This window comes from Ailuropoda melanoleuca, chromosome 4 (genome assembly GCF_002007445.2).
Source record: "Ailuropoda melanoleuca isolate Jingjing chromosome 4, ASM200744v2, whole genome shotgun sequence".
NCBI classification, from domain to species: Eukaryota; Metazoa; Chordata; class Mammalia; order Carnivora; family Ursidae; genus Ailuropoda; species Ailuropoda melanoleuca.
The window spans coordinates 124,921,989-124,945,223 of NC_048221.1; the positions used below are offsets into that span (position 1 = coordinate 124,921,989).

At 55.3% G+C, this 23,235-nt stretch overlaps 1 protein-coding gene across 1 annotated transcript in view; it reads left to right on the forward strand.

Annotated features, from left to right (window-relative positions):
• Nucleotides 1–4,748: 4,748 nt before the first annotated feature.
• Nucleotides 4,749–23,235, forward strand: part of DNMT3A (DNA methyltransferase 3 alpha) — a gene marked incomplete at its 5' end in the record, with an annotated part of 75,710 nt that continues 57,223 nt past the window's right edge. Inside the window, 2 exons of the mRNA XM_034657303.1 lie at nt 4,749–4,907; nt 17,475–17,579. Coding sequence (XP_034513194.1) covers nt 4,749–4,907; nt 17,475–17,579 — 264 coding nt within the window. The remainder of the gene's footprint in view (nt 4,908–17,474; nt 17,580–23,235) is intronic.

The window sequence follows — 23,235 nt, forward strand, 5'->3', positions numbered from 1 at the left end:
GAATCCCTTCCTTTGTCTCGTGTGTCTTAGAGGACATCTGCTCACGGTTCCTGAGAAAGGAGCGTCTGAAAATATCTTTATTCTACTATCGCACCTAAATGATGGTTAGGCTGCATAAAGAATTCTAATGGGAGAATTATTTTAAGAATTCCGAAGGTATTGGTCCTTTGTCTTCTTTCTTTCCACATTAACATTGAGCAGTCTGAAGCCATTCTGATTCCTGAAACTCTGTATGTCACTTTTTTCTCCCTCGGTGCAAGTTTGTAGGAACTGCTCTTTGTGCCAGTGTTCTGAAATTTCACAGTGACGTGCCTTGTTGTGGGTCTGCAGACATGCAGTGGGCCTTTTCAACTGGGCCACTAGTGTCTTGCAGTTCTGGGAAATTCTCTTGCACTCTTTCATCGGTAATGTTCCCCCGTTTTTTTAATTTTCTGTAACTCTTGCTTTTCAGATATGGAAACTTCCGACCAGTTCTCTCTCTTTTCCATCCTCTCCACTTTTCATTTTTCTTTTTAAGGTACCCTTTGTGTTGAGTTTCACATCTTTAGCATGGTTTGTATTTCTATGGACCTTTTTTGTTCTTTGGATGCTCTTTTTATTTTTATTTTTTTAAGATTTTATTTATTTATTTGACAGAGATAGAGACAGCCAGCGAGAGAGGGAACACAAGCAGGGGGAGTGGGAGAGGAAGAAGCAGGCTCATAGCGGAGGAGCCTGATGTGGGGCTCGATCCCACAACGCTGGGATCACGCCCTGAGCCGAAGGCAGACGCTTAACCGCTGTGCCACCCAGGCGCCCCTGGATGCTCTTTTTAAACAGCACCACGTCCTTGTTTCATGAATGTAGTATCTTCTTTGTGCACGACGTGTGTCTTTTCCAAGTTGGGTTTTGGTTTGGTTTGGTTTGTTTGTTCTCGTCTCTGTTTTCCAAGTCAGAGGCCTCCCCAGCTATCTGCTGGTCCATGTATAGGACCATGTATATTATCCTGTATAGGACTAAGAAGAGGGGACTGGAAGGCTGATTGGGAGTTCTGTGTGTGATGGTGAGGCTTGCTTCCTGGCAGATCCACACTGGTTGACCCACACAAGCCATTTGGACACCATTTGGGTTCTGGGGGCAGCCTCTATATCCATAGGCCTTTCCTCTCAGACTGGTAAGATTCTCCAGAGAAGAAGGTAAGGGTCTGGCTGCCAGGGGTCGAGGAGCCCAGTGGGGGAAGAGCTGGGGGCACTCAACATCAGCATTGAAAATAACCTTCAGCTCCTTGATTTTGATATTTTACCTTTGCTCGCAACTGTGCCAGTCAGCTCTGTACAAAGACCCTGTGTTTTGTGCTCCCCAGAAGGTAAACCTTCAGACTTCTGGGGGAGGGGGTCTAGGGCTTTTCCTTCTTTCATTCAGTCTGCTTAATTTTCACACATGGATCCTCTCCACCCCTGGCCCGGGAGGTACCTGGTGCCCTTGCCTCCAGTGTCTTTGAAGGATTCTTGTTATAAATTTGGTTTGTTTTGATTTGATTTTGATTTGAAAGCAGTTTTGTCTGAAATCTGTCCATCGTAAGTCTGCTTTCCAGACCCCAAAATTTCGTTGGTGGTGTCTCCTCTTTGTTCAGCCCACTCGTGTGACTGTACATCTTTAAAAAAGCTTTCTACTAAGTTGGATTTAGAAGGTAGTGAAACTGGGTCTGCATATTCAAAATCCCAGTCCTTTTTCCACAACAGTTTTGTAATTGGAGTAGTAATAATGGTGACGGTGTCAGTTGTGATACCAAGACTTTTTTATGATGTGGGATTCCTTGAACATTTGTGAAAGTTATTGTTAGAAACATTATTTATGGCCCCTGTGGCCATTAGAAGTATCAAGGAGGAAATAAAAGCTGCCTGTCATGGTGGTAGGGTTCTTGGCATGGGTTTTTCTCTGGTGGTGGTTCTTGTGGTACAGCCCTTGGCGTGGGTGAAGAGGATGCTTCAGTGCCAGAAGCAGCAGAGCTGTGCTTGGCAAAGGACCGTCATGGTGGGCACAGGCTGCCGTGTTGGGACTGTGGGCCTTGGGGCAACTCCCTCCCCTCAGAAGGGCTTCTGGAGACAAGGAAGTTTCTAGAGCCAGGTAGGGAGCACTGTGTCAAGTCCTGGACTACGGCCACCACAGTGGGCCCCTGGCGTTGTGCAGCGCGTAGCCTGCCTGGGCATATGCCGGATGGTTTTAGATGATGCGGGGTGACTCTGAGGAACACTTTCTGACAGATCTGTTCCACTGAGGAACACAAAGGAACCTACAGACTGACCCAGGTCAGCTGAATTTGCTTGGAGGCTAGCGCATGCAGCTCAGATATCGGGGGATGCGTGGGAGAAGGGGAGGAGGAAAGAGCATTTCCCTTCCTTTCCGGGGTGTCTGCCCTCAGGGTCAATGCCTTGTGATGTTCTGCTTTTCCCTCCTACTTCCTTCCTCTTCTCACTGGCAATCAGAGGTTCTCTGAAAGCGGTTTTTTTTTTTTCTCACAGAAGCTCCCTGGACATTTCTAGGCCTCAGGGCAGTGCTGAGACAAACATCTGGCAGAGGTTATCTGCCTGTATTTTGTGCCCAGGTCTTCATGGACTCCATGCTGGGGCTCTGGGGCTCCTAAAGGTGTCCCAGCCTTGTCTGCTTCTCCCCTTTGCCCTTGGCGCCCCCAATAGCTTGGCAGGGCAGGACTAGAAGACGCCTTGTAGATCATGTAGTCCAACTCACCCATTTCACGGATGAGGAAGCTGAGGGCAGGAGGCCCTAGTCAGGACTAGAACCCACATCTGCTGACTCCGGGTTCAGTGTTCTTTCCAACCAGACTCTGCCTGTCTTAGCTTCCACATCTTTTTGCAGGCTTTGATGTGGGGGGTGGGAGGCCATTGGACATGTTTGTGCTAACAAGCTGTGTGTGGGTTTGAAGGGGAATCGCTGGCTGGTAATGGAGGGAAGGCTCATGGAGTTCTGGGTTGGACCAGTTCTCTAACGGACTCTCCAGAGTTGTTTCTGTGTGAGTTGGGGGACACAGCTTCACAGAGACCGCCCTCAGAGCTTTATTGAGAGAGATCTGGGTTCAGGCCTCCGCTCTGACTCTGGAATACGGACAAATCCTAATCTTTTTAAGTTTGAGGTTCCACTGCAAGCGGGGGATAGTAATCGTACTAGTAGCTGCCCGCAGGCAGGCAGGCAGGCCGGCCTGTCACGTGCTTAGCACCGCGTCTGACACGTAAAGCAACACTCTCTGTTGCTGTCTGCGCACGCACGCGTGTACTAGGGCAGTAGACTCGCGTGGAGCCCAGTACGGGGCTGCGCTGAGAAGTGCGAGTTGCACCTGGAGTTTGCTCAGGGCTCACCTGTGGGGCTTGGCGCACCCTCAGCCCGGTGAGGTTTTAACTTACAGCCTCTCCGGTCCTGGCCCAAAGGAGGCTCCTCCCAGCGCCAGCCTCCCCCTCTGCACCCGAGGCAGAGCCCACCTCCCCGCTAAGCCAAGTCCCTGGGGAAGGGGCTGCGCCCCGTGGGAGACCCAAGCCTGTGCTTTCTCCAGTGCCTGGTTTTCCAGGGAGCCTTGGCTGGAGGGGGATGGGAGAAGAAGCCCAAGAGGGAGGGGAAGCCGGGGAAGCAGAACGGGAACTGGAAGGGGAAGGGTGTGGGTGGGCCCAGATCCAGCTGCCTCCCACTTTCCTTCTCCTGCCAATCCCCTCCCTGCAGGCGGGTGCACTGGAGGCAGGGGCTTGGCCCGTGTTTCCTCCTGGGGGGTGGGGAACCGAGAACTCAGTGTCTCCGAGCAGAGGGGGTTCAATCTGCAACACCCCCACCCCTAGCTGAGGCCTGCGGCAGGGGCTTTGTTATTTTACTGGCTTGAGGCCCACACCTGAAGCAGGGAAGATGAAAAGCCCCTAAAATTAAGCTGTGTGGGTGCGGAGGGCCCCCTTAAGCCCCCCAGTTTCCTGAGGCAAATGGGGCCGATTTGTGGGGTGGGGGGGAGAGCAGCCTCCGGTCCGCCCTCAGCGTGGCCTTGGCTGTGGCCTCTCCCCACCAGGACGTCCTTTCAACAGCACTGCAGACCTAGGCCTTCAGCCTGGCCGCAGCCCGAGTTCAACCTCAGCTTTCTCTGGGCCCAGGCGCTGGTCCTAAAGTGAGGTGACATTCATTTCACTACATCCTGTGACTGCAGCTCACTTCCTCCACGTGGTGGGAGCGGTGTGGGGGTGGGGGCGTGAGGGGAGGACAGATTAGAAGGAAAATGTAGCAGGGCTGGGGACCTCTGGGATTTCCCAGGGGGTGGCTGGGTGGGAGGGAGGGTGCGGGAAGCTTTCAAAGGAGAGAACAGAAGTGAATGAAGAGAAGGGAGGAGGCAGGAGGCAGTTGGAAGGCCCAGAAGTGGCACCCACTGCCACAGCAACGCGGAGGCCCAGGGAGACTGTGGCCGCCGCGGAGGCAGGAGGCGGCCCTGAGGGAAGCCAGGCAGTACCCTGCCAGCTGATTCGGCCTCGGTTTCCCCCGCTCTCTGGCGTGCCAGGCTGGCCTGAGCTGCCAGTGAGCTTGGGAAGAGGAGTGAGGTCCGAGGAACAGGCCTCACAGGGCGGCTTGGGGCTGAGGGGGGAGGAGTGTCAGGTGGGGCCTGGGTTGGGGGTGCCCTGCCCTGCTGACCCCTCTTGTCTTCCCCCCACAGGTGGAGCCACTGGAAGCCCACACCCCAGGCAGCCGGAGTCAGAGTTTCACCGGGATCTATGTCCAAGTTCTAACTCTTGATTACAAAGACCACGATAATTCCTTCCCCAAAGCCCAGCAGCCCCCCAGCCCCGCGCAGCCCCAGCCTGCCTCCCACCGCCCAGCTGCCCGCAATGCCCTCCAGCGGCCCCGGGGACACCAGCAGCTCCGCTCCGGAGCGGGAGGAGGACCGCAAGGTGAGCAGCTGGCTCTGCCCAGGACCCCTTGGCCCCAGCCCCGGGAGGGGGAGAGGGAGGGCCCGTCCCCAAGTAATGACAGCTCTGGTGTGCTGAGCGCTGGACCGTTCAGCTCACCCTTCACACTGGGCGGTGGGGAGGGCTGATGTCCCTGTTTGAGCCATGGTTTGTAGAGGTTTGGTCCTGGGGGTACGGCGGGAATTTGAAGCACATAGTCAGGCTCTAGGACCCAGGCTTTTAACTCTCCTGGTGTTTGAGTAGAGGTTCAAGCCCCGGGTCTCTATGGTGTTGGGGGACAGCCCAGCAGAGTGTCCCCAAACCCAGATTCCTCTCTGGATTGGCCTCTACCAGCTCTGTGTCCTCAGGTGGGTCCCTTGACCTGTCTTAGCTGCCTCTGCTTCCCCAGGGTATTCAATAGCTTCTGGGAGGCCAAAGGCACGTTTGGGGAGGCTCAGTAGATAGGAGGCCGCGTGAGGGCTCCCCCTTTCAGAGCACCAGGCACACTGTGACACCAGTCATCCTGGAGATGATGATTTCCTGCCCCTCACCCCCACCCCGGTTTCTGAATGTCACTTCTGACCATGGAGCCAATGACATCCTTGTTCTCAGAGCCCCCTGCAGGGTGAGCTCCTCACTCTCTGCTGAACTCCAGGATGGGCCTGAATCAAAGGAGATCCCCGCAGATCCATAGGGATTCCTGCTCGGTCCCAATAGGCTGCCTTGGGACCTTGCCAAGCTGTGTCCACCTATAGGCAAAGCCACCCTGAACCCCCAAAATCGGGCTCTATTTTCGCTGTCTGGCAGTGAGATGGTAAGCCCTACCACCACCTTTCTGGAGATGCTATGCCAGCCACGGGTCTTTCTGGGGTGTCCTATCTGTTGTGCTCTGGTCCCCACAGTTCCCTCTGCCTGTTACCCTTTTTCTGAGTAGGAGGGAGGGGTGGCGAGGTTCGGTGGGGGGGTATAGTTTGTCCTTCTGGAACAAGAGTGGACACCCGGACACCTGGCAGCAGGTATGGGCCCCCTAGGCACTGTGAGGAGTGTCCCATCTGCTTGCCCACCATCAGGGACAGCTCTGAGACCCGCCCCCTGCTTATCCTCCCCAATGCGCCCCCACGTGTGCTCAGCTCCTTCCTGGGTTCCCTCAGCCTAACAGCCTGTTTCTGTTCTCTGAGTGATTTCCAGCCAGCTGGTTCTCAGGAACAACCCTTGAAATAAGTGGGGCAAGGACAGATGGCCCTAGTTTACAGATGAGGAAGCTGAGCCCTGCCACTCAGTGGTGGGTCCAGATGAGAGCCTGGTGGATCAGAACCTTTCCCGCTGGCCCACCTGTGTCAGTCCTTGTGTGGACACACACGTGGGTGTGTGCACGAAACCCGGTCACCTGCCTTCCCAGCCTGGAATCATGCGAATGCCCTAGCGGGTGGTGTGTACCCAGGGAGCTGGGGAGAAAGTACTTGCCGTGGCCCACTGAGCCAGGCTCCTAGGGGCCACGGGTCCCCTTCTTTCTGACCCCACAGAAAAAGAACAGGTAGTCCAGGTTATCCCACGGGCCTTCTGAGCTACTTCTGTCTCAGGCAGCCATCGAGCCACACCCTGCCGCCACAGAGTCAGGGCCACCTGTGGCCGGCCACCTGTGCTCTTGAGTGGAGGCTCTGGGTAATTCCTTTCCCCCATCGGGTCTGTTTTGCTCCTCTGTTGGATTAGGTGACCTTGACCTCCCTACCCGCTCTGATGCCCCGGCTGGTGCTGACAGAGCTCTGTGTCCACACACCTGCAGTTGATGGTCGGCTGCCCCCCACAGGTGGGGAAGGTGGGGACAGTCGGGCCAAGCTTCTCTTGTTACTGGAAAGTGCTGCCCTAGATAGCAGAGCCGCTGGCTCCCTCACACGGAGAGCAGCAGAGCAGGCTTTCTGTTCTGACAGTTCAAGATAGAGAAAGAGCACTGGACGGAGTCAGAAGCCCCAGGTCCCAGGCCCGAGGACGCCACTTCCTGGAGATGTGACTTCAGGCCATCTGGGTTCGCGTTTGCTCAGCTGTAAAGTGGGGATAGTAACTCTAGCTGTGCCTGTTTTACAGGGTGGTTGTGGAAGTCAGATGAGGTCATGGGCATGGAAATGCCCTGCAAACAGCAAAGTCTGGTCCAATTATGAGGGATTACGACTGCTATTATTATCTACCCATAGTAACTGTTCTGGCTCATGCGGCAACAAACACACACCCAGGCCCAGATCCTCGTGCTGATAGAGCGGGCTGATAGACGGGGCCGGGCTCGGCGGGCGCTCTTCCCCAGCCACCCACGCCCGCGGTGCGCATGCTGGCTCACCTGGCACACCTCCCTGGCACCTCTGGGCTGGCTCCCGCAGCTCCGGGGAGCCGCCCGGGGAGGGCGGGTAGAGACACTGACAGCCGCCCACGGCAGCCGGAGAGAGCCAGGCCTGGGGCAGAGGAGCCATGTCACTGCAGAGGGGGACGATGGGCGTGGGCTGCAGCCTAAGGAGTCTGGCAGAGTTGCCAGGGGCACCTGGCACTAAGGAACTGTTTGGTGAGCCAGAGGGAAGGGGTGTGGCCACCCACTGGCCCCTGCTCCGCGGGCCCCACGTGCCCTTCCAGCCTCCTTCCCGGCCACGCCTCCCCGTACCTTCCACTCCTGTACTTCCTGGAGCCGCCAGCCCTTTGTTTATGCCCCTTCCTCTGCCTGGAGTGCCCTTTCCCTAATTTTCACCGCTCCTCTCTGATCAGGGCCCTTGCTTCCTTTGGTCTGCCTTGAATTACAGTTTGTAGGGGACCCGGGGTTTTCATTTTTTTTTTTAATTTTTTTTTTAAAGATTTTATTTCTTTATTCGACAGAGATAGAGACAGCCAGTGAGAGAGGGAACACAAGCAGGGGGGGTGGGAGACAAAGAAGCAGGCTCATAGTGGAGGAGCCCGATGTGGGGCTCGATCCCGTAACGCCGGGATCACGCCCTGAGCCGAAGGCAGACGCTTTAACCTCTATGCCACCCAGGCACCCCCTGGGGTTTTCAAAATGTGACCCCTGAACCAGCAGCACCCAGTGGTACCTGGAAAGGTTAGAAATGCCAATCAGAGCTTCTAGGGCTGGGGCCCAGCCGTCCATGTTTTAACCAGGCCTCTAGGGCATCTGAGAAGTACTGGCGTGGATAACAGGCAGCCCCGCTGCTGCCCCTGCAGGGCCCGGACTGACTAGCACAGAGTAGGTACTCAGGAAGTGGCTAGGGTAGGAAGGAACATGAGAGTGGTAAGACCCCTCCACAGGAGAACAGCCGGGCCTATCCGGCAGGCTGGGTGTGGAGCCAGGGGTGAGAGCTGAGGAGTACGCTTATGGCTGGGAGTGCAGGGAGGTCTGCCCAGCATCCCTTCTCCCCACGGCCTCCCCTACCCCGCAATCCATACGTTGGAGGGGGAGGGAGCTACTGGGGAGGCTGGGACATGCAGGTTTTGGGGGAGCTGAGTGCTGGGGTTCTCACCAGGCTGGGTCAGCTGGGGAAATGTGGCCACAGTGAAGGGAGGGGGAGCTGGCCTTACGGGAGATGGGTGGGGAGGTAAAGAGCAGGGAGGCCAGGAGCCGGGGGTGGGGTGTCAGGCCCTGCATGGACGGGAGGGCAGGGACAGAGGGAGTAGGAAAGGGGACCAAGAGCATTCCAACCTTGAGGCTAGAAGGGCCTCCTCAGATCCCCAAATATGAATCAGTGCCTGGCCAAGAGTCCAAGCCCTAGGCTGGGCCCCCTATCGTGCGGCTCCCCTCTTTCTTTCCTCTGGCCTCAGAAGCATAACAGCCAAGCTGCACCGAGTGCTGCTGTCTGCCAGGTGCTAGTTCGAGCTCTGTGCTCATGTGATTTTATTTCACCCTTACTGTTGCTTTGTAAGGTTGGCTCTATTTTTCAGCACTCTGTCTTAGTAACCGCTGAATGGATGCTTAGAGACGTGAGGTCATCTGCCTAAGGTCACACAGCTAGTGAGTGGCTCCTCTGGGGGCATAGCGCTCAGCAGGCTGCCCCCTGTAGGAAGCGGTGCCCACCCCCCCACCCCCCTGCCGTGATGCTCCACAGTCCTGCTCACACTGCTTCTCCTGGGGGTTCAAGGATGTTTATCTAGACTGGAAGTTGGGATGGTCAGGGAATGCTTTACTTGGTGTGAGCGCTCTTGCCCCGGGGTGATTGGGGGTGCTTCATCTCCATTAAGAATTCACATACAAGCCTAGTGTGCGCGCCCACACACACACACACACACACACACACACACTCCAGATGCATACTCTTCAATGAAGACAGTGCCATGGCCGCACTGCTCCTTACCATTCCTCCCTCCCCGCCTGCATGCCTCTCTCCCTCCTGCATGCATTGTTTCTCTTTTCTCCTCTTCCTCTCTTTCCTTCCAGGTACCTTTCCAGGTACCCGGCACATAGTGGGGCTCCGCAGGTCTGGCAGATGAACTGAATAAACATCCCTGGAGGACCTAGTAAAGGAAAGGGGATAGGAAGATACAAGTCATGGCTGCCATCCAGAGGACAGCTGGGGAGTACAAGCAATGGCAGGGGGTGTGGATTTGTGCTGGGCGAGCAACGCAAATGTGCCTGTGTGCATGTGCATGTGTGGACACGTGTGTGTGTGTGTGTGTGTGTGTGTGTGTGTGTGTGTGGCCAGTGCTGTGACTGGGCTTGTCCCTCCTCACCCAAGCCCAACTTGGAGGCCTGGCAGGTGCCAGCTTCCCTTGGGCACTCACTACTTCCTGCGGTCAGCGCACAGGCTCGAGGGCGCCCTGGGTGGGCTTCTCCCAGCTCCACTCTCTGCCATTCTGGCTGGTCCCTGGGTCCATTGCCTGCTCGGGCACGCTCTGCGTTCATTACACTCAGATGCCCACACACCATCGCTGAGGGCCGGCTCTTTGCTTTCTGATAGTCGCTATAGAGGTGTTGAAATAGCGTCCCTCTTAGTACATTCAAGCACTGAGAGAAAAGGCAGCCGTACCCTTCCCTCTTCGGGAACCCAGCTAAGGAGAAGGGCGCATCCATTTTTAGCGGAATCGGTAAGATCCTTGGGCAGGTGGAGCAGGTGTGGGATGCACGCAGTGTCCACCCTCGTGCTGACTGGGACCTGTGTTCTTGTGTTCAGATTCTCTAAAGTTCTCTGAGTTAGGTATGACTGCCTCAGAGAGATTGAGGGCTCAGTTCCAGATCACCACCGTAAAGTGAGCATCGCACTGAAGCAAGTCACGTGAATTTTTTTGACTTCCCAGTGCATAAAAGTCATGTTTGTGCTCTTCCAGAGTCTATCAAGTGTGCAATGACATGTCTAAGAAATTTACATACTTTAATTTTAAAATAGTGCTAAAAAATGCTAACCCTCTGAGCTTTCAGCAAGTTGTAATCACTGGTTACTGTAACAGATATAATAGTAATAAGAAGGAAAAAATTTGGAATATTGCAAGAATTACCAGAATGTGACACAGAGACACAAAGTGAGTGAAATGCTGTTGGAAAAGTGGCGCCGATAGACTTGCTGGACGCAGGGTTGCCCCAGACCTTCAGTTCATTAAACGTGCGATATCCGTGCAGCGCAGTGGAAGGAGGTAGGCCCGTGCGCGTCCTGTTCCCGTAACCTGCAGTCGATACAGTTGGGAGCGGGCATCCCTGGGACCCTGGAGACCGGTGTTTGAATCTGGACTCCACTGCGTGACTCAGCTACGTGGCCTCTGAGCTGGAAATGAGTGGTTTGCGTGGTGTGTGTTTAACACGGGGCCTGGCACGTACTCATATTCAGTTAGTCTTGGGACTGATCTTGGATAACTAGCTAGCTTGCTGTCTGCCTACCCAGCGACCTCTTCATCTACCTGCCTGCCCACCCATCCGTGCTGTAGGTCTGCAGCCCGAGGAGCGCAGGGGCATGGGGCGAGAGGGTGGAAAATATAGGTGGGGTGGGAATGGTGTGGGTTGAAAATCCATGGAGAACCTGGTCTGTGGAAGGAAGGTTATTTCTGGGTCTTCGACAACAGGCAGGCCTGAGGTCCCTCTTCCCTTCACACATTGAATAGAAGCAACACTGAGACGAGAGACTGGGAGCCCTAAGTCTTGTTGGGAGAGGCTGTGGCTACCTTCAGAGGCTCGGGTGAGGGTCCTGCAGGCCTTCAGTGGTCAGGCTGGGGATGGAGCCCCTCCCTGCCAGGAAGCGTGTCCCCCAGGACCTGGGCCAGAAATGCTGAGCTCAGCTCTGCAGAATAGAAAAGGACAAGCTGCAGTGGGTGTCCTGGGATGATGGGGAAGTGGCGGGGAGGCAATGCCCTTCCTTTCTGGCACCTGGGCCTGGCCCTGCCCTGCGGAGAGCCACAGGGCAATTAGGGAGATTACTTATAATCGTCCCATGCAACGTTTGCACAGTATGGAAGGGCATGTAAAGGAGTTTCCTTGGCTTGGCAATTAATTCGCTTAATCCTCACAATTGCCCTGGAGGCATATCCTCTCATTATCCCCATTTCAGAGATGAGGAATTGAGGCATAGGGAGGTTAAGAAAGTTCGCAAAGGTCACATGGCTGTGAAGCAGTTTCATCTAGATTCTTTCCTTCTGTAAATCAAGACAAATCATGCCCGATTGTAGTGCCTCCAGAAGGGGGTCCCCAGTGGGGTGGGGATGAGATGGCAGGCTGTGCAGGGCTGGTGCGGGCTCGGGTCCACGGAGGGGGACACTCTACTCAGGTACTTCTTTGTTTATGTGTTGTTTCTCTCTCTAAATCGAGTGTTCTGTTTGCTTATCTTTGTATCCAGTACACAGTAGGTACTGGATAAATGTTTTTGAGCGCGTCCGCTGGCCTGGCCTCATGTCGGCTTTGAGGCCACTGAGGTTAACAGGGCTGGGCTGCCGTGTGTTGGGTGTGTGCTTAGTGGAGTCTCCATTCTGGAAGGGGCTGAGGCCCCAGCATGGTGTACAGGTTGTGGGTGAGGGTTGCAGCCCTGGCTGGAGGGCCTGGGAAAGCCCACAAGCACCACCCTTTTCAACCATTTGGCACTTATGGAGCACCTGCTGTGTGCAGGTAACCTGGGAGCTGTGGGGGCTTGGAGGGCAGAACACGACATGGCGGTACCCTCCAGGAGCATGGCCTTTTGGGAGGGATGGAGGCTTTCATCGATATGTATAGTACGAAGCAGACTAAGCAGTCGATGAATAGTTATTGAGTATGGTTGAATAATTGAAACGGGGCTGAGAGCTTTGGGAGGTTAACAGCAGGGGGCTTTGGAGGGTATGCAGAAGTATGAGCCTGTGCAACCATTCCCGGGGCCACTGTGTGGCCATTCACACCACAGCCTCATATCCCTGCCCCCCAGCATCTCACCCTGCTGCCCACCTGCGTCTGGGCCCAGCCTGGGCTCACAGCACCTGTGAGCCTGTGTGCACGCTGTGCTGTGCGGGGTCCTGTGGCCATTACTCTGCAGACCTGGGCCTCAGGCAGCCCAGAATGGGGCTGGGCCTGGCGGAAAGGCCAATTGGTTTCACTGAATTGCACGATCTCAGACAGACCCCTGGAGGCCAGCCAGCCAGCTGGCCAAGGCTGTACGTGCTTCTTGTCCCAAAGGGTCTGGGCAAGTGGCTGGCTAGATCCGGCAAGTTCATCCCCTCCACTCAAACACCAACTCGAGACATCTGCTCAACGGATGCTGGGTCAGTAGCATCCGGTGTATGTTCTGAAGGGAGCCCGTACATCTGGCTGGTTGGCTCCGGGCGGGACATAGATCTCTTAAGGGGAGGGGTCCTGTGTGCAGGCAGGAGCCTCCTGAGACAGCTGCGTGGATATGCACACTTGAATGCCAGTGTGTGCCTCTACCTCGGATTGCTTGCGTGCCCATGGTTTCCCGGTGATGCACACGGTGACACGCGTCAGGAGCACAGAGCGTAGTAGGGTATAGTGGCATGTTGCAGCAGAAAGACTCATGAGCCTGGAATCAAAAGATTTAAATGTTGGTTCTAAAGCCTTTTTTCCTGGCTTTCTGATCTCTGCAAGTTAGATAACCCCTCTGAGCTTCAGATCTCCCGCCTATGTGTTGGAAGAAAATAATACGGGCCCTGCTTTCTGTAAAGCAGAAGAATAAAACGAAACAACGTATGTGAAAATGCTTTGTTAATTACCATGTACTGTACAACTGTGAGAGATTATTATCGTCACAGCCCAGCTCATCAGAATGAGAAGTTGTATGTGGCTTAAAATAATCCATCCAGTGAGCTGTGTTAAAATCTAGGTCAAATCATAGCCTCAGAAGTTTAGAGAGGCTGATGGTAACTACCTAATCTAACAGGCCACCAAATGTAAAGGTGCTTTGAAAGCTGTGAAGAGTTACATAAATGTAAAGTGACATGATTGTGTTTAAGCCTAGAAAGTACATGTTAGTCATCCGGTTTCCTGATTCCAGATCATAAAGATCAGAGGAGGACTAGAGCCTCGTGCACACAGTCATGCCGGTGTGTGGATTTACATGTGTACTGCTGTGTGTGTGTGTGTGTGTGTGTGTGTACGTACTCTCTCACGGGGGACCTACTATGTGGCTGTCACTCCTCAAGGGTTTTTGAGTGCCTGCCTCACACTAGCTGCCTCGGTCTAGGTGCTGGGGGTGCTGCCGAGGTAAGACACAGTCCCTTCCCCCAAGGGGCTTATGGCCTGTCTAGGACACTAGCTGGCAGTTGCAGTGTGGGGAATGGGTGCTATGGGGGAGAGAGGACCTATGGACTCTGTCAGAGGATCAGAGGAGGGAGCCTAGGGGAAGGAAATCTGGGAAATGAGGTTGGAAAAGGAAGGGTTTGCTGGTCAACCTGAGGGGGAGGTAGTCGGGGCAGAAGGAATGGTCTGTGCCAAGGTGCTGGACAGGGTGGAGGGGGTGGAGCAGCCTGTTTTTGCACCTGGTGCAGTCTGTTGGCCATGGGTGGGAGGAAGGCAGCAGGGAGAGGAGACCAAGGCGGCCCGCCAGATTCTGGGGGCCTTCCTTCACTCGGGCTAAGGAGCTTGGCTTGATCCTGCAGGCCCCTGGGAGCCCCCTCAGCAAGGGCTTAAGCTCTGCAGAGTGACATAATCAGCTTTGCATTTTGGAAAGATCAGAGAGCCCCATGTTCCTGAGTATCTCACTGCAGCAGGACCAGCTAGATGCTGGGGTTTGTCCGTAGCAGTGAGTGATGGCTGCAAATGCAGGGCGCTGGGATTTGCATGGGGATGGGAAGGGAGGGCGGGGGAAGAGGGAGGGATGCACTTTTGTGAGTAGTTCTGGTCAGGTTGTGTGGAGCAGAAGTTAGCAGTCCTGGAGGGACTGTATCATGTGTCAGCTTTGGATATATTACTACCTCATTGAATTGTCATAGCATCGTTGTAAAGAAGATGTTATCACCCCCGTTTTATAGGCGAGGAAAGCAAGACTCAGGGTAAATAGCCTGAAGTTACTAGTGAGTCAAGAGTCCAGCTCACACCACCCACACACACCACCCTCTCCAAATCCCATCCAACTAGAATTTCAGCCCCCTCCTGCCACCTCCCACTGTAGGGATTGACTAATTCAGTCCCCTTCGTGGACGGATGAGGAAACCAACCTGGGCTCATGTCTGTTCCTGCTCAATTTGTTACTGTTTTCCAGCTGCTCCAAGTCACCGTGGATCTGATTCTCCCCTTTCAGAGTATTAGTGACGCCGCCTAATTCAGTGCTGCTTACAGATTTGATAAGCATAGTTTACATGCCTTTGCTCATCCCATCAGCAAAGATATTGAATGAACCCGGCCCCATGACAGATGTGAGAATGGACCACTTGATACGCCTCCTTGAGGGGCATGGCCCTGAGCCATCTGCTCAACCTCCTCTGTGTGTTATCCCCCTAACTCTGTGTGAACTCAGGCAAGCCTGGAGCAGGAGGTCCCACCGCCCTTCTCTTTGCCCTTATGACATTACTACATCTCAAAAGAGTGTGTGTTGGCCCCAATAGCATGCTTTTCACAGAGCCATACTTTAGGGCCTAATGGAAAGGGCATGGGCCAGGAGTTGCATAGACCTAGGTTCAAGCTCCCACTCAGGCTCTTGGGGAGCTTTGGTTTCTTCAGGCACAAGCCAGGGGTGCCTGAGGCCTGAACACCAGACGGGGCGTATCGCACCGTGCCTGGCACCTGGCGCGGGGCACAGACTCGGCATGCGGCGGCCTGCCCTGGTGATGTCCACACTCTCAATGTGTTGGGGCCTGGTGAGGTGGCATGGCATCCAGGCAGTCCTTCCTCCTGGGGTGTATTGCGCTGCATTGAATACAACGGGGGAGGATGTGTCGAGCATCTCGTGCGCTTCCGGCATAGCCCGTGTCGCCACCATGCAGAATCACAGCCGTCTTCAGCTAGCGCAGGAGCTGCCTGTCAGGGCCCTCCCAGGCTTTCTCCACGTGCTGTTGGGAGCCAGGGCTTAGGGGTCCCAGAATGTCAAATGTCTTTGCTGTTAGGTCGTTGCAGTGGGCTAACTGTGGTTCCTAGTGCAGAGGCTCCGAATGGCCTCCGCATCTCGGGTCAGTTCACAATAAAAGAAACTCCGCTGCATCCCTCTGTCAGAAATGCAGTCTGTTAAAGAAATAGTTCATAGCCCAGAATTTCTGGGCGGTAGGAGTCTTTCCAAACCCTGCGGCCACTCAGACTGATCCTGATCCACATTTGTGGCCCCCTCTTGTCCGTTGCCTTGTGCATTCCCCTCCCAGGGGCCCTGCCGGGAGGAACAGTCAACAGCTTGGCGAGGTCTGGCCTTGTGCTTTCCAGGCCAACACAGGGGCTGCGTGGGTCTCCTGCTGCCAGGAAATATGTAAGCCCCCCTCTCGTGGGGGGCCTGTGGAATACTCACTAAGTGCAGGGCCGGGTCTAGGCTCTGGGAACTCAGCAGTGCACAACACAGACAAGGGGACAAAACATCAGTTCATTCCTCTTGAAAACTTGAGAAGCAGGCAGAATAGGCAGCTTCATGCTCCCCTTTTATGGATGAGGAGAGTGAGGCTTGGAGAAGGTGATATGCTGTAACTAGCTAATGGGCAAGCCTGGCCCAAACCCTCGTGGGTCTGCTCTAAGTCCTGTGCCTTTGCATGACCTCACATGACCTCACACTGACTCTGTTTTGTACATGCTGAGTTACCTGGTCAGAATGACCAAGACAGTGCCCATTTTGCAGCGGCAGAGTCCGACCGAAAGCACCATCTCAGCCTGAAATTCACTACCATTGCATAGATCCAGTTGAAACCATCACCAGGATTAAGGTGCACTGGTAATACTTCCTCTCTCTGTGATCCAAGTGGTCATATCTTCTATGGAAGTGTCTGCGGGGATCTCAACGACAGCCCAGAACCAGAGGCCTGGCCTACCGTGGGCTTTGTGCCCCATCCCCTCCACCGTCTGGCTGTCCCCCCTGTGGACGTCCTGCCCTCACAGCTTCTCTGCCATGTTTTCCTAAAAAGAGCCTGTCAAGGGTCTCTGGTCCTCTCCACCCTGGACCCTCCCCTCCCGCCTACAGACGGGCAAACCACAAGCTATTTTGAAATCACAGAAAATGAAAGTTGAGTGGGATGTTGAGGGACATCTTGATTAAATCCACTGGGAACCTGGGCACCCTCGCTTTCTCTCCTGTGGCACCGGTGCCACTCTGGGCTGGCACCCTCCCTGGGGAGGACGGTGAAGTCATCTTCAGCTCCTGGCGTCCTGCAGGTGCTTGAAGAGCTGCCCGTGGTCCCTCCGCTGGGTCAGGGTCCCTTTCTCCTTCCCCGGCGTTGTTTCTGTTTGTGATTAGTCATGCTGGAGCTGGCTGAGTCAGAAGCGACCCGTGGGTGGTTTGTGGCCGGGCTGCTGGAGCAGTGAGGCAGGAGGACTTTCTAGGTTTACGTCTCCGGGCTCCATGAGACAACGTAGCAGGGCCTGGCCCTGGCAGGTGCTGGGTGATGTGGGTCCCCAAACTAGACTTTGGGTCCAGAGCTCCGTGAGTGCAGGAAGGGCATCCAGATGAACCAGGACCCTGTCCCTGAGGTGCTCCCGTGGGGTGACAGGCATCCAGGGCAAGCCCTTCTGAGCAGGTGTATTCACAGGGGCCTTGAAAGTTATCCATCGTTGGCCACGGTCCTCACTCCAAGTGTTGCACCTGCTTCCAGTCGCTAAGTTTAATATTTCTTTTGGGGGGATCTTATTTTCAAGAAAGGTGATCCATTAAATAATATGACTCATTTGATTTTTGAACCTGTGTAAGATGTGTTTCATGGAAATAAACTCCTATCCAGAAACACACTTTTTGTCAGAGCACGTGTTGTGATTCTGTGGTTGAGAAAACATGTCCACCAGGAGGGAGCGCGGCACAGCGTTGGGCGGCAGCATCTACCCTGAAGTCCCCCGAGGTTCTGTTTACATGGGACCTGAAGGGTCGGCTCCCGCTTTGCCAGGCCAGAGACGGACGAAGGTCACCCCTTCCGGGAGAACAGCCCGGTGTGACCCTGGAAGTGTGGCCGTCATGGGGGTCGGGGGACGGGGAGGGAGCCTCTTAGATCCAGCCCCTGGTTCACAGGCTATGTCTGTGCCCACAGGAGGGAGAGGAGCCGGAGGAGGCTCGTGGCAAGGAGGAGCGGCAGGAGGCCAGCACGACCACGCGGAAGGTGGGGCGGCCTGGACGGAAGCGCAAGCACCCCCCGGTGAGTGTCATGGCGTTCCCCCAGCACGCACACATGCATGCACACGTGTGCCCGCGCACACGCTCTAAACAGCAGTCATGTGTGTCCTGTAGGCACCTGGGGACATTCGGGCTGGGCCATGGGGTGCAGCCCTCCAGCTGTAGAGCTCGCTGACGTTCCCCATCCTTGGAACCCTACCACCACCCTCACAACTTTCCTGCTTTCTGCCTTGAACCGGAAGTCCCTAGAGACCAGAGGACTGTGAGTTGTGGCAGAGCTGGGACTTCCTTCTGGAAGGGGCAGTAAGAGAGCCTGACAGTGACCCCAGGCTAGGCCTGTGGCTTTGGCAGAAGGACTTGCTATTCCCTGGGCAGCCTGCACAGGCCCCTTCCTCCCCATTTACACACCCACCTTGGGCCTCAGCCCCACCTGAGAACCTGGAGGAAGGGAGCCCAGGCCTGCGAGTCCGATCAAAGTGAGGAGAGATGCAGGCCAATGGGTCCCTTCAGAATAAAGAAGGAGACCCAGACGCTGTTTAAGTGTGGGCTTCAGGGCTGGCCCCAAGCCCAGGCCTGGGGTTGCCCCAGATGAACAGTGCTCCAGAGGGCACGGCCCGTGGGCTCTAGGAGCCTGCCTGCCTACGCCTCAGACTTAGAGGCAGAGCTATAGTTATTTGCCAGTACCGAAGACAGCTGGTTCCTTTCTTTCAGCCCCTTCCAGCTGAGAATGGGAAAGTCCAGCAAGTAGGCAAGGGGGAGCTGGGAGCTCAGATTTGTAACTTAGCCCATCAAGGAAATGTTCTCAGCAGGGCAGGATTTTCTCCTTTGGGGTGGAAAGTCAGGGTGAATGGTGGCCTTACCTCAAGGGACAGCAGAGGGAGGGAGGGCTGCAGCAGCTGGAGGCGAGAGGGCCCCCAGAGCCAGAGGTCGGGCACCTGTGCGTACCAAAGTGCACCGCTGCTAATTCTGCTTAAAGAATGGGAGGGGCGGGGGGCAGAAGTTAAGTCATTTAATTGGTAAGTAATTTTAAGCATTTTAATATTAAAGCAAACATGGATATTTTATGGCCTGTAATGAAAAATTCACATGCAGTTGAAAGATAAAACAGGGGACTTCAAAGGAATTTCCAGCTTGCAGCGGACTCCAGGCTGTACTCCCAGATTCCCAGGGTGCCCCTCTCCTCTCCTCCTTGTGGGAGAAGGTGGAGAGCCCCAGTGCAGGCTGGAGTAGGAGGGGGAACCGGGCTGAGTCAGAGCCCACCAGTAATTCCCCATCTGCCTGTGTGACCGTGATCTGCGTGTGACCGTGATCTGCAGGCAGGAACTCCACCCCCTGTCCGCCGCCCCCCATCCAGGTGCCTTGGAGACAAGAGTCACCACCTATAGCAAATAAAGACCTGGCAACCCTTTGGGTCATCCTTGTGAGTCCCTAGGACCAGAGGGAGGGCACATCAGTGGGAGGTGGCTTGAGACCCTGGGGACAGAAAGTGCAAGGAGGTCAGGGGCAGGTGTGTGCAAATGTATCCAGAGAGGGACCAGTGAGAGGGAGGAGGGGCAGGGCCAAGTGGGGGAAGGGTCCATGGGTCCTACGTCCTCCCCACCCCTAGCCCCGGGACAGGGGCTTAGTGTAGAAGGAAAAGCACCGTCTTCAGAATACAACAGACCTGGGTTTAAATCCTGGCTCCTCCACTCACCACCCATGTGATCTTGAAGAAGTCACTGTCTGAACCTTGGCTTCCCCCCTGAAAAACAGAGATGATAAGGATGCGTTCCTCCTAGATGCCTGGGGGAATTAAATGTGTGCAGGCACCAGACAGCCAGCGCTTAGCAAAGGTCTGTCCTGCGCTTGCCCGGCCAAACCTTTCCGCTTTCGGAGGCCGCAGCAACCTCAGTTTGATAGAAGAAATAGCACTGGATTTACTGCTTCCCAGCTGTGTGACCTTGAGCAAGTTACTGAGCTTCTCTGACCTTCTGCTTCTTCACTGGGAAAATATGGCTACCAGTAATACCTGTCCCTGTCCACCTCCAGGGGTGCTTTGCAAACCGCAGAGTGGATGCAAATGTGCAGGGCGGGCAGTGTAATAAACTTGCTCCCCTGCAGGGGGGCCCAGGAGCTGGTGGGGCCAGGGTCTACCAGACCTTTCAGGTGGGAGCCCAGCCTTGGCCCCGCAGCAGCCCTGGTGGGAGGCCCTGTACATCCTGTGCGGGTCACAGTCTGCATGTGGTCTGTCCCAGGCCCTAGCTGACAACTGCCGCCCCCTGGACTCTCAAGAGCGGCCCCAGGACGGGAGAGACAGCATGGGGGACGCAATGCGGATGGGGGAGGCAGCTGTTGGGAAAGGGACCCCTTGCACCCTGGGGGAACAGAGAAAGACTGACCCCAGAGAAAAGAGCTCACAGGCCTTCCCAGGCAGCAGGCCCCTGGGCCCCGAAGGGAGCCCACGTGGGGGAAGTTGTTGCTACCGCTAGAGGTTGGCTCAGCGTCTGGCTCCTAGGCCGTCTGGCTTGCTTGGGGAGCAGGTGCTTGTCCTGGCCTCCTCCCCTCACCAGCAGAGCAGTGTAGCCGTAGCCGGAGGGCTTCTTGGGACCTGGTGCAGCTGTGGCCCTGGGAACAGATTGACCAGGGAGCTTTAAAGCAGCTGAGTGTGTGTTGTCCAGCTAAGCCTGGAGAGAGGAGGGAGCTTGGCTCAGATCCCGACAGGTGGCACAGGGCGGGAAGTGCTGGGAAGAGGAGGGTAAGAGCCAGCTGTGGCCTGGGGTCTTGATTGGGCGTATCCTGTGCTGCACAGGGAGGGGTGAGGCACAGCCTGTAGTCTCCTCACCCTCCCCTGGCCCCAAGGCTAAGGAATCATTGTCTCTCTCCTCGTTTTGTCCCCAAGGCCCGTCTCTCCCTGGCTATCTCCCACTCATTCCTGCTCTGGCTTCAGCCTCCTGGCCGCGCCCCCACCCATACCGGACCCCCGCTGCCCCCAGGATACTTTATAACCCCTCAGTGATGGACACTTGACACCCACTGAGCCCCTACCAGGCTGAGGAGGCCACACTGATAAATAAGACTTACCTTTCACGCTGGTGTGCTGGAGAGGAGGGCCACATTCAGTTACGCTAAATACCGTCCACGGTACGTTTCTGTTCAAGAATCTCCAGCGACCCCCTTTTTTTCTTTTTTAAGATTTTACTTATTTATTTGAGAGAGCGTGAGCAGAGGGGAGGGGCAGAGGGAGAAGCCGGCTCCCCGCTGAGCAGGGAGGCCAACACGGGGCTCCATCCCAGGACCCTGAGATCATGACCTGAGCTGAAGGCAGATGCCTAACTGACTGAGCCACGCAGGTGCCCCCAGGGACCCTATTTCTTATGGAACAAGGTCTGGAATACTCCAGTGGCTCCTCACCACATGATCTCTCCTGCCCCTGCTCTGGGGCTCCATATCCAAGGCTTTTGTCATAGAAACCTCGACTTCTCGCTGCCCCAGAACACACCAGGCATGTTTCTCGTGTGCTGGTCCGTGGTCTGCCCTTCTCTCTCCCTGCCCCACTGTGCCAGACCATTGGACCCCATCCTGCAAGTGAAGCCTACCTCAGCCACCGTGACCTTCTCTCCTGAGCTGCTGTAAAATAAATCAAAATGAACACTAAGGAATAAAAGAGAAACTACTAAGCCCACCAACCGTGTGCTTCTATGGCACCAGTCTTTGAACTGCTACAGGTCTTTGTAGGACAGGAGAAGAAGTGATTTGAAACTTTTAGTCAATTTGATACTGTCGCCACATCCACGTGCATGATTTTGAATTTTACCAAAGTATCATTTCTTTTTTTTTTTTTTTTAAGATTTTATTTATTTATTTGACAGAGAAAGAGACAACGAGAGAGGGAACACCAGCAGGGGGAGTGGGAGAGGGAGAAGCAGGCTTCCCGCTGAGCAGGGAGCCTGATGTGGGGCTCGATCCCAGGACCCTGGGACCACGCCCTGAGCTGAAGGCAGATGCTTAATGACTGAGCCACCCAGGCACCCCCAAAGTATCATTTCTTGATGGATTGAGAACTAAGAAAACTACAGCAAAAACCTGGCTTTTCACCCTAGATAGTTGGAAAAGCACACGGAGAGAGCTTGTCCCTTCCACTAGATTTGACATTTACTGCCTCCCCACTTTGCACTGTCTACCCACCTCACTGAGGCCAGAGACCATGAATAAAGCCTCGGAGTAGTGTAGCACTTTATTGCCTACGGAGGCTTTCGGCAAGGATGACCTCCCTATGGGAGGTAGGTGGGGCCTCTGTCGTTACCAGTCCCACATTCAGATGAAGAGACCGAGGTTCAGAGAGGATGCGTGGGACTTGGAGTCCCCACGTCCTGCCCTGCAGAGCCCACAGTGCTCATTCCTCCTCACCACTCCAGTCACGTGCTCTGGAAGCCTGGGTGTCCAAAATCCCCTTTAAGTTAACATGTGAATGCAGGGCTGTGGGAAAGCAGTGTAGACCCGGTCCAAAGAGCATACAGAGAAACAGAACTCACATATATAATATGAGGAGGGTGATTGACCTAAGTACCGGGGAGCCTGTGCGTAGGCGGGGAAGGCTTCGGTGGTCTGAGGAGTGAGAATTGGGCCCGTTCAAACCAGGCAGTAGCGTGGGTCTGCAGCGCTGGCCTCAGAGCCAGGATGCTTGAGCGGAGCAGGCAACAGGAAACAGGAAGCCAGTGCAGGGCTGGGCGGGGCTTAGGAAGGGAGCTGGCACCTGGGCTCGGGGCCTGTGGGCTGGCCGGTGCCCATGATGGGGAGGAGGGACAGCAGTGTGCAGGGCTGACTTCTGCTGGCCGGAGAGTGTGAGCCTGTGTGTGGGTGTGAGTGTCGGGGTGGGAGGAAGAGGCATCTTCCTGTTCATCAACTCCTGAGGACGTAACAAGTGAGGGCGTCCGAAGCTGGGTCCTGCCTGGTCACAAGCCCAGGCGGCCTTGCCGCCACCTTTGTCTTTCATGCTGGTTACAACTGGGGCATCAGGAGAGACAGTTTCTGCCCTTGCCCACCAGACCCTGGGGGGGTGACCAGCCCTTTGGGGCTCCATACCCTGTTTACTAGCTATATGTATTTATTCATTGAAGATTTATACCCACCAACTTCCTCCAGGGTTATTTTTGCTCAGTGGGAGCATTCTGAGGTCACCTCTTGCTAAGAATAACCCAGAAAGGGAGGGGGAGGGGGAGCAGGAGGGGGCTGGGAGCAGGGGCTGTGCTCAGCCAGGCCAGCCCAAAGCCAGCATTACTCACTCCACGTTGGAGGCTAAGCCTCTGTCACAATGCCCGAATGAGTTCAAGAGGGCATAGCTGCCCCTCTTCGGAGCAGAAGACTTGGGGTATAAACTGGGAAGTTAGGGGCCGTTCAGCTGCAGCTTAAGCCAGCTGGGGACAGTTTAACTCAGCTGGGAGTTTGCAGCGTGGGCTCATTTGCCAGCCTGATAGGAACTCTTGATTTGTCTCCAAGTTAAGACGGAGCTCAAATCCCCTCTTTGTGTCCAGGTCAGAATGATTCCTTCACCAGTCCCTGGAACCTCGATTTAGTGACTTTATGCCCCTGGTTTTTATGCACAAAACTTCCAGAAAGAGTATCTACCAATCCTAGCCGCCAGCCCCTCAGAGGGCTCCCCTGCCTGTGAGCCTGTGTGGACACTGCTGGGGCCCCTCTGC